The 11,224-nt window shown below is 37.9% G+C and overlaps 1 protein-coding gene across 1 annotated transcript in view; it reads right to left on the bottom strand.

Moving 5' to 3' along the window:
- necab3 (N-terminal EF-hand calcium binding protein 3) overlaps positions 1-11,224 on the bottom strand; it is a 46,853-nt gene that overhangs the window by 23,146 nt on the left and 12,483 nt on the right. Inside the window, exons 3-5 of the mRNA XM_046028578.1 lie at positions 7,804-7,912; positions 3,291-3,316; positions 1,612-1,709 (exon numbers count right to left, since the gene is read on the bottom strand). Coding sequence (XP_045884534.1) covers positions 1,612-1,709; positions 3,291-3,316; positions 7,804-7,912 — 233 coding nt within the window. The remainder of the gene's footprint in view (positions 1-1,611; positions 1,710-3,290; positions 3,317-7,803; positions 7,913-11,224) is intronic.

Below are 11,224 nucleotides of genomic sequence, written 5' to 3'. Positions count from 1 at the left end.
AGAGACAAGACAGACCACAGACATGCAAAGAGAGATGATTTGATAAGGTCTCCAAAACAACTACAGGCGCTTATGAAATGTGTGACAGCTGCAATTAAATGGGCTAATTAATTCTCTGAACACATACATTATTCAGTGGCGCATATCCAAATTCCAAGGTGGAACAAGTTTAATAGGAGACATAATTATTGCTAGAGTCCCCAAACACAAACGTGATTACACATTCTCAAAGGACTTTTATTCAAACGATGTGCTAATGAAGTAACAGTGCAGTAGCTCTTTGTCAAAACTTATAGTGACAAGTAGCCTCTACTGAAAATGCATCATGGGATTAGCAGTCCAGAGTACTCCGTGAAAGACCACAGCTGCTAACTGGCGATTTCACAATCCTCTATGGATATCCCCATTTTTTAATGCAGCTTTAAAGAAGAGCCAGAACAGAGGAGCAAGGTGATCTAATTAAGACAGGATGCATACTTATTCAGTACACATCTCCTCTTCTCATTGAACAAGCATGGCTGTTGCTATTCTATTACAATTTAAATCCCAGATTCAAGGTTGTTATCTCAAAAAGTCCTGAGGCGATTTTAAAATATCTCGTCAACTGCAATTAAATAATGTATTCACTAGGGAGAAAAATGTCAGGCGGTGCAAAATGGTTGCACATTAATATCTGGGGTTTTTTGTGAAACATTTGGAATATTAAGTGAATAGTTTCCTGGAGCAATTACATGATTCAGAATCATAGATTCTCAAAATAGAGCCGACAAGTATCTCCAACCTGCATTAGCAAAAACCATAGAGAAAACATCTTAATATATATCTCACACTCTGGATCAACTGTGACAGACGTGCTTTATCCTACTAACTGAAGACTAATCATATGAATCATAAAGAAATACTTTGACATTTTGGGAAATGCGCTAATCTGTTTTCTTGTTGAGTGCTAGATGAGAAGATTGATACCAGTGCCGTAACTGTGGCTCTACAGTGAATATGAGGCTACCACCAACAGCCTGTTAGCTTAACTTAGCACAAAGACATATTATATCTCCTATATAGACGGGATTTAACCAACAAGACAGATAAAGAGTGAACTTTAGAGGGTTGGTTTTGATATCAATGGTCAAAGCGAGGCTAGATGTTCCCCGCTGTTCCCAGTCTTTGTGCAATGGTAAGCTAACCGTCTCTTGGCTGCAGCTTCATATGTAGGCCTACTGAACAGAGTGGCGTCAATCATGTAGGATATCTCTCTGCAAGAAAGTGAAAAAAAACATATTCTCACAGTGTCAGACTATTCCTTTAAAACCAAGCATACTGTACTACAATGGTAAGTAATGGAAATGTGTGTGGCTGAAGTGTTAACGCATCAGTTTTGGGAGACTTGGTGCAGCATTGGCTCCATCTGTGCATGACAGCGTTTCCTCTCAGCACTAAACTAAGCATATTCCTAGCCCCCCCCACACCACCACCACACACACACACACACACACACACACTTTGTGTGTGTGTGTGTGTGCATTCAAACAAAATTCAAGCTTCTGCAGTACAAAATGAGTTTTGTACTACAGAAGCTTGAATTAAGGCAAACTCACATACAACTAAACTTACCTCTTTAGTTTTATCCATTGCCTTTAAAATGGCAACATTCAGGCTCTCCAGAGCTGAAAGTACATTGAGATACTCCCCCAGGTGCTGAGAAAAATAGTCTAATTGGAAATAGAAAACAAAATGTCAAAGTCCTTGCAATGTCAGAACAGTGAAAAGTTTATTTTGAGTCCTAAAAGTTTATGTTGCCATGACAGATTCTAATTAAAATAAGAACACACAAGGGCATTGAAAATATCTTAGAAATCGGGGAAAACATATATGTTAATTTTAATAACAAGCTGAGTTAGAACATTTGATGTTCACATGCCTACACCTCAATAACACTCAATCCTCACCATGTCATGACATTGAATGGCCTACTGTGTGTACTGTCTTTAAATCAGTTTAAAACAGTTTCATTCCCACCTGTTTACAGATGGTGACAGGAGCTGTACGGATTAATTTGATACCAGATATATCCAAATAATGAATAAACTCCTACACACGCTCATATTTATGTCGCAAATGATGGAGTTCACAGCACGCATAAACCATTTATTTAAATTAATCAAAGTAAAAGGAAGGTTAAGGATGCGTGGGGAAAGTTCTTGTTCTCTAAACATTTTGTAATACCAGAAAAGTACAGCAGAGAAAGACTGTTCCTTAGTTCTTAATTAAAAACCTTTTACTTTAAACAAAGAGTGGCCTCGATATGACACACAGCGGCAAGGTTAATGGATCAGCAGCACCTTTTACACTTTCAATTCAATTCAGTTATCCACCTGAATTCACTTCAAATCTCACATAACCAGAGGATTCTGTCATGGAAAACAATCAACTTCTCTTGACGTCAGATGGAAAAGATGCCATTCCCATTCAATAAATTATGCAGAAGAGTTATTCTGGGTACTACTTGTATTTACAAGTCTCTGCCCTATTTCTTCACTTTATTTAGGCCATCTGACACACACATGCATTTTTAAAATGATTTTAAAAAAATAGGTCAATGGATCTGTGCCAGGTTTTCTTTTCATATTTACACAAAGTTATACAAAGTCAGTTTTGCAGGTGTATGGTGGTGTTGTTATGGGTTGCAGGGTGTTATAATGTTAATTCACCAAAAAAGAAATCTAAAGAATAGACACAATTTAAAGGAATCGTTTGGAAAATCTGCTTTTTTGCTCAGTTGTGGAGAGTTGAGAGGAGTTATACAACTGTCATGTCAGTACGGTAAATGTGAAGCTACCACCAGCAGCAGAGGGTTAGCTTAGCACAAATGGGGAAGCAGCTGCCTGGCTCTGTCCAAAGGTAACAGAATCTTTCACTAGCATTCTAGCATAAAACTCACAAACTAACATATTATTTTACATATTTAACATGTTTTAATCAAAAAAGGAAACTTAAGCTGTCATCACGTTAAGCTAAGCTAAGCTAAGCTAACCATCTCCAGTCAGCAGCTTCATATTTCATAGACAGATAGAAGAGTGGTATTAATCTTCTCATTTAACTCGCAAGAAAGTGAATAAAGGTATTTCCGAAATGTTAAACTATTGTTTTCAAGGTTTTCTGTGCTTGACATCAATATGGATGCACAAATAAGACAACAACCACTGATGTTGGTGGATGAAGAAAAGAGAGTAGTTTTACAGAAATGACTGTAATGTGAACCATTAAATCAGACAAAGCACTTTTCCACCAACCTGATAGCTTGTCAGTGTCCAGATTGCTGCAGGGCAGAACACAAGAGGGGGTAATGGGGACAATATTTTGAAAGTTAATTAGGGAAATTCAAAGTCATGCTGCTCTTTATTTCTACTAACGTTAGATAAACTTTGTGTTTAGACCAACACATTCTCCCTCCTAACTCATCACCTACGTAATATTGCGAAAATCAGGAACATCCTGTCTAAAAATGATGCAGAAAAACTAGTCCATGCATTTGTTACTTCTAGGCTGGATTACTGCAATTCCTTATTATCAGGCTGCTTGAAAAAGTCCATTAAGACTCTTCAGATGATCCAGAATGCTGCTGCACGTGTTCTGACAGGAACCAGGAAAAGAGATCACATTTCTCCTGTCTTAGCTTCCTGCATTGGCCTCCAGTAAAATCCAGAATAGAATTTAAAATCATTCTTCTTACCTACAACGCTCTTAATTGTCAGGCACCATCTTATCTTAAAGAGCTCATAGTGCCTTATTGCCAAACCAGAGCACTGCGCTCCCAGAATGCAGGGTTACTTGTGGTTCTTAGAGTCTTCAAAGTAGAATGGGAGCCAGATCGTTCTGCTATCAAGCTCCTCTCCTGTGGAACCAGGTTCCAGTTTGGGTTCAGGAGGCAGACACCATCTCCACATTTAAGACTAGGCTTAAGACTTTCCTCTTTGATAAAGCTTATAGTTATGGATGGCTCAGGTGAGTCCTGAATCATCCCTTAGTTATGCTGCTATAGGCCTAGACTGCCGGGGGACTTCCCATGACGCACTGAGGTCCTCTCTCCTCTACTTTCTCTCCCTCTGTATGCAACCTCATCCCATTATTGCATGTTACTAACACAACTTCTCCCCTTTCCGGTAGTCTGTGCTTTCTCGTCCCGCTCCTCTCTCCTCCTATCACTTCCTGCAGGTGTTTCTGGTTCTGGAGCTGTGGAGTCTGGATCTGTGGTTGCGAGTCACCTGCTGCCCCCGTGTTCCTGCTGGACACCCTCTGCTACAACAACTATTGTTACTAGTCCTATTGTTATTATAATCATTAACATTACGATTATTATCAACAACACTACTATAAATATCTGTACCATTTTTCATTTAGTCTATAGCAGCATCACCTTTACTGTCTGTACCTCTGTGTGTATATTGTGTAGGCTGCCTCCCTCCCCTCTCTCCCTCCTTCCATCCCTCTCTCCCTTTCTCTCTGTTCCTCTCTCTCTCTCTCTCGCTCCTTCACCCCCAACCGGTTGAGGCAGATGGCCGCCCACCCTGAGCCATGGTTCTGTTCGAGGTTTCTGCCTCTTAAAAGGAAGTTTTTCCTTGCCTCTGTCGCCTAGTGCTTGCTCTTGTGGGTGGGAATTGTTGGGCTTCTGTAAATAACATCACAGAGTACGGTCTAGACCTGCTCTTTTATGAAAAGCGCTGTGAGATAACTGTTGTTGTGAGTTGGCGCTATATAAATAAAATTTAATTGAATTGAAAATCACATATGGACACTTGGTCAAGACCCCTTAGCGCCGCTCTATAGCGCAGTACTGCTTTAGCAAGAATAATAATGCAACATCCGGTTAGTCTTTCAAACTAAAACTACTGGTTAACGTTGTAAAACGGCACATGTTTTTTTAAGTACTTGGTTAGGTTTAGGAAAAGATCATGGTTTGGGTTAAAATAACTATGTAACTTATCTTACGTAAGTTAAGTAACCTTAATTTTGTTACTTACATAACCTTCGTAACTTTTAACTAAAAACATTCAATGTTGACTTTTTTACATGGGAAACGAACAATAGACTCCTGGGTGAAAGTCTGGTTTCTGGACCACCATCCCCCTCAACCACCCCAACCACCCCCACCGCCTACTTGGTCTGACTTTTCCACACCTACCTTTAACATTCATAAATTTTGCTGCAGGGTTTCCCCAGTGTGTTGAACTTTAACACTACTGGTCTCCCCAGTGCGTTACAAACTGTTTCTTTCTCTCCCTGTTAGGATGAGACAGCTGGCTCATAGAGAGACACCGTAGTTCAGGCTCAAGGATCAAAGATAACGGTGTTTTCTTGGCATCTCATATTTTTACAGACTCACTGTCTCTGCTTTGAATGGATTACATGAGGCCTCCAGATTTAATAAATATAAGAGATAAGAAATAAGAGAAAATGACCTGCTCGAAGAATTTCATAACAAAAATGTGTTTTGGGGGAGTGGCTTTGGAGGGAGGCCTGAAGGGAGGGCTGGGATTTCTTCAGTTGGATACTTTCAAAATCTAGCTGTCACCTGGTAGCTCTCCAAAGTTACCTACCCTAGCTTTAAGTTACCACAGCCTATTTCCTTTGAGAATGGGAAACACAAGCTGAAATACTTGTTCTGCTATGAAAATAAGTGTTTTACACTTTGTCGTTTTACTTGAAGAATATAGCTTTCTGTCCAGAAATGCATGTTAATGCATTTGTGGTAGTGCCCTTTCATTAAACTCTGCTGTTGTAAAAGGGTCAGTGACGTGACGCCTACATTTTCTGTTCAACTGCATTTTTTTCATTTAAAAAAAAGGTTGAAACCATAAAAACATAGCATATAAATGCAGGACCTCTCCTATATATGTACTCACTTAGGCTTTAAAAAACCATTTGTTTTTTCTGAAATGTTTTTTTTTTTTTCTGATTATTGAAGTGTCAAAATGTCATGTGGTGCAACCTTCTGGCCATGACTGCCCTATTTGCCCTATTTGGCATGATTACCAGTCATCTACAAAATTGCAAGCATCTGTATTTATATTTACATTATAGTTTTATGCAATTTACAGAAAAAAATAATTAATTAACTACATTTAAGAAGGTGAAAAGTAAATACATTGTATCTAAAATCTTTATTTTACTAAGAAATGTTAAGCATGAAAGGGAAATTAATACATTTTAAAATAAATTACAGTCACACCACATGACATTTTGTAAGGCTACAGACAGTTAATCTAGCTGAAAAAACACTAACATCACTTAATTTAAAAAAAAACATTCATTTAGGTGAACACAGTATACTTAATGTTTGACTGCAATAAATATTTTTATTTGTTGTATTTTCAAGTCGGCCTGTTGAAAAACTTTATATGCATTGGCCCAAAAACATTGGAATCAATACCTCTTTATTTACTAGTCACAGCAGAAATTATTACATTGGAGGCTAAATTGTTCACAATTTAATAAAGTGAGTTCCATTACTGTATGGTTCTCCTGTTGGTTTAATAGCATTTTACAGGTCATTTTCACTATCAGATGCAGTCCGCAAGTGAAGCCGGTTAATGGCTTGTGTTATTAGAAAGTCTGTGGGCAAAACAACACTTTCCTTTTTTCAGTGGCTGTTGTAAATTTCCATTTAGATAGTGACAATAAGTTCCCACACATCCTGTTGCAGGCCACCATTACAATGACCAAAGAGATTATTTATCTTTCAGCTGAGAGGGAATATTCTCTGTGCTATTATGTGACTTTAAGCATCATCACCAAAGCCTACGCAGGTTTTGGAAATACTTTTGTTTCAGCAGAGATATTGTATAATTAACTGGATTATTCAAAACAAGAACGCCCTTTAATTAGACATAGAAGACTTAAAAGACAGAGCTTAGTTCATGCCAACTGCCTCAAGCTTGGAGCTGGGTACAGAGGCCTGCAGGCTGGTGTATCACATCATTGACAGTCCCAGCATAACATAATGTCGAAAAACTGGAAGAACTTGCAACACAACATAGAAATAAATGTTATTACTGTAGCCAAAGACTTCTCACTCTAATTGGTTAGGTGTCTTAAAATGTCAATTTAAAAACTTCAGTACGTGTATGCGTGAGTTTGTTGGTGAGCGCCATCTTGTGAGAAAAAGACAAACAATAAAAGTGAATTAATAATTTTACCTGAGCTGATACATACAGTTTGACAGCCTGAAGTGCTGGTACAACATAAGGAAGTGTGGAGGGGGAAAAGGTTGCAAAGTGTCTCACGAATACAAATCCCTAATCTGCCAAAAAACAATAAAGCTTTATAACAAAGATGACACTTAAAACCATTACATGTACCACAACAGGGGAGGCCGCATCGATGTGAACATTTTCTGCAGACCAGTGATTTCAGCAGCTACCCTCAGGCTGATTTCTTTGATTGCAATTTCGGGGGAGTATGTTTTGAAGTGGCTGGTGAAGTCCACAGTATTTTATGTCCAAAGGAAGGGGGTAAACTTTAATTCCGCCTGCTTGAGTTTAGTTGCAGGGCTTTTTTTACTGTTTTTAAGACCTTCCTTCAGCTTTGAGGCATTTAGCCTATAACTGATGACTTGAAAGAAACACATTAGCTGTGCCTTTGAGCTCAAAACACAAGCTGTTGAGTCTCTTTTCTGCTTCTTTCTAACTGTAAAAGGCCCCAGTTGAACACTGCTGTGAAGCAATTTAGCGTGGCACTTCAAACAACTAAACATTAATGATACCACAAGCGATTAAAATCAGAGCCCTTTTCAAATAAAAAACTCACTTATTTTGTCGGCCATCTATGGAGTAGAAAAGCTCTTGTAGCTCCTCAGTAGTCAGGATCCCATCCGCAAAGTAAGCATTGAACTCTTCAAATGACAGCTTGCCATCGTCTGAAACACAGGGGAAGTACAGGCACACGTTGTCTACATTATTAGAAGGTCTAACATAAATGTGTTGCCTCTTGAGATCATAAAGTTGAAACAATCAGCCCATTAAAACAGTAGTCCACCAAACATTGAAAAAAACATTGTCATGAGGATTATTCTTAGGGAATTTCCTTGTTTATAACATTGAAGACCGACAAGCAAATAAGGAAAACATAACACATAAAATGCCATTACATTTGTTTTTTGTTTATATTTTAGCTTTATGTTGTCTAAAAGGCATTTTTCTATTATACCAAAATGGTCTGTCCACCCTGTTACGTATTCCATTTGCACAGGGACTGATCCATGGGTGTCAGGCGCCTGGGGTGATGACTGTCAAAGACAACCACCTAAGATACTAAAAAGCACCTGTGTGCCTAACCTTCATCAGTCTCTGAACAGCCTGGAGAGATAGTCTCTTCACTCAGAGAACCATGGTTGCGTACGATCTCACTAGTCTTTTATGCGCTTCATGCTGAGCAAACAAAAATTTTGGGGATGACTATATCTATCTATAAAAATACGAGGCTTGTAAAATTGTGTTTGGATTATTATTTTCATAACTGAAGCACATGTTACTAAACCTAATCTGAAAATGACTAAAATATCTACAAGATTCCAGCTATATTTGATCTCACAGAACACATGTGTAGCCATCACCAATATGCTTCAACAATTTCTCTAGAGACTTCACTCCTGGTAATCTGAACCTATCATTAGTTGTCTTGTGTCTCACCCCCTTTTTTCTATTTCTGGTGTGACAGCACACTAATTTAACAACATGATGAGCACCATTTTAGTGCAAATTAGTTATTTGGTTTCATCTACAGCCTTTCTACTTTGTTCTTCCGTCTATTCTACTCTTTCTCTGGAGTGTACACGTTGTCATGGGCTGAAATTATTTTTTAAAGTTTCAACAAACATGTTGTTTTTCTGATCACAGTCATTTAGTCTATAAAATGGAAAATAGTTCAAAGAATTATCACAATATTTCCACAGTCCAATTTGACATCTTCAAATTACTTGTTTTGTCAAACCAGCATTCCAAAACCCAAATATAGAAAGTTCGGTAACACTTTCTATGAAGGTCATCGCTATAATGACTTATGCATATATTTATAACAAGATATAATGCGTCCATAAGAAATTATAACAGTTGTTATAATCACTTACAAACATGCAATAGGCGCTATAGCAAAGTTCATAACGTATTATGACCTTTTGATTTAATGTTTTATAACTAATAGTAATACCAGTTTATATAGGGGCAAGAATCTCCGGCCATGTTCCATAGTACATTATAACCACCGACTCTGCCTCGTTATGAATACAATTTGTTCAAAAAGTGAAGAAACATAAATAAAAGTTGTTTTCCTGCGCAAAATGTGTGTCACTTTACTTAAAGCAAATTAGTTCATATGGTATTATGTCCACCTGTAATATATTATACAGGGATAGATATTTTAACACTTTATGTAAAGCAAACAAAGACATGCTATATAACTTTAAACATTACTATAAGCTATTATTCCATTTTATATCACTAATTGTAAATGGTGACTAAAGTGTATTCATAACGAGGCAGAGTCGGTGGTTATAATGTGTTATGGAACATGGTTGGAGATTCTTGCCACACATTGATATAAACTGGTATTACTATTAGTTATAAAACATTAAATCAAAAGGTCATAATACGGTATGAACTTTGCTATAACGCCTAATGCATGTTTGTAAGTGATTATAACAACTGTTATAATGTCTTATGGACGCATTATATCTTGTTATAAATATATGCATAAGTCATTATAGCGATGACCTTCATAGAAAGTGTTACCGAAAGTTCTAATCACTAAAACTGTATTACTACAGAAACTGTGCAGAAATATTCCACATAACTTAAAATGGAAGAGACTACATATTTTCAGCAGATTGGACTTTTCTATTTCTCCTCAGAGTAGTTAACTGTGAGCACAGCTTGTTGTGACAGACACTGCACAGAAAAATCAATAACAGCAGATAAATAGCTTGGTTGTCATCTGTGAAGAAGTGCTCCTTCGTGAGCCTACTATCAATCTGTCTCCTGGCACAGATTAGATAGATCAGTCAGCAGTTGGCCTGCCAGAGAGGAACTGCGAGATGTTTTAATCCTCATAAAAGAGCCCATGCCAACATATAGACTGGTGTCTGTGGCGAACATTTCTGAGCCATGACAGACACTCAGGCAATCAGAAGTATATCAGAGCGAGTTGGGTAATCAGTCAGACAATGTGAAAAAAAAGGCAGTCCAAAGTGGTCAAAGTAATAAAATGGAGCCAAGCTGGCATACGGACAATGACTGTGAAGTATTTGTTGAATCAGGCAAACACAATGGTTTTGTCATCCACCCATAAAGGAACTATCACCTCTCTTCTTTTTTTTTTCTTTTTTTTACTATTTGGCTGTGGTTTTAAACCTTCTGAGTGCAGGATGACTGCTGGCTCCATAACCCCATTGAGTAATCTGCTTAAATAATGAACCTGTCTACACAAAGACAAGGTCAAATGAGAGCAGTTTAATATGCCACGGAGTTCCAGTTGGCTGACTCAGCAAAACCGAAAACTCAAGGGCAAGCTTGAAGACCATCTGTTCAGCTGGAGCCTCTTTGACAATGCTCTTCATTATCGCTGACCAGAATATGTAATACGTGGCCCTCGCCACGTTGGCCTTCTTTCTATCTTTTTCATCATCTGTTAGACAGCCAATCAGAAACCAGAGCTGACTGCAGTCATTATTAGACATTATTCAGAATACTGCAATGAAACCATTGAGCTGCTTATCTTTACAGCAAAATATAATTATTTCAACTATTTCTTTATTATATAAATGTCTCCAACACATCCCCTTAGTATATATTTTATACCAAGTATTTTTAGGGAAGCTACATTCATGCAGTTACATCACACTTTATATATTTTATGCCTTTTATAGTCAGTTTATTCAGATCTTCTTTTTGATGCCATCTGTAGTTAGCTTGTGGATCTGAGACTAAAGCTCCCTCCCAACCCTCCACATGTCTTTGTCTCTTCTCACAGTGTTGTATTTGGAAGGCTTCCTATATTTGGGGTGCCAAACTATACAGACAGCAGAAATGCTCAGAAGTGACACTCCTGATAATCTGTTTGATGGACTAATGATGGCTACTGGCTTACTCTTTAATTCACTTTGACAGTGTGGGGTTAAATGTCTTCTTCATGAAAGAGTATGACTGCAAAAAATACACAAGCCTGGGCCTCTATG

Source organism: Micropterus dolomieu, linkage group LG18 (genome assembly GCF_021292245.1).
Source record: "Micropterus dolomieu isolate WLL.071019.BEF.003 ecotype Adirondacks linkage group LG18, ASM2129224v1, whole genome shotgun sequence".
Classification (NCBI taxonomy): domain Eukaryota; kingdom Metazoa; phylum Chordata; class Actinopteri; order Centrarchiformes; family Centrarchidae; genus Micropterus; species Micropterus dolomieu.
This window is presented reverse-complemented; position numbering and strand designations above follow the sequence as displayed.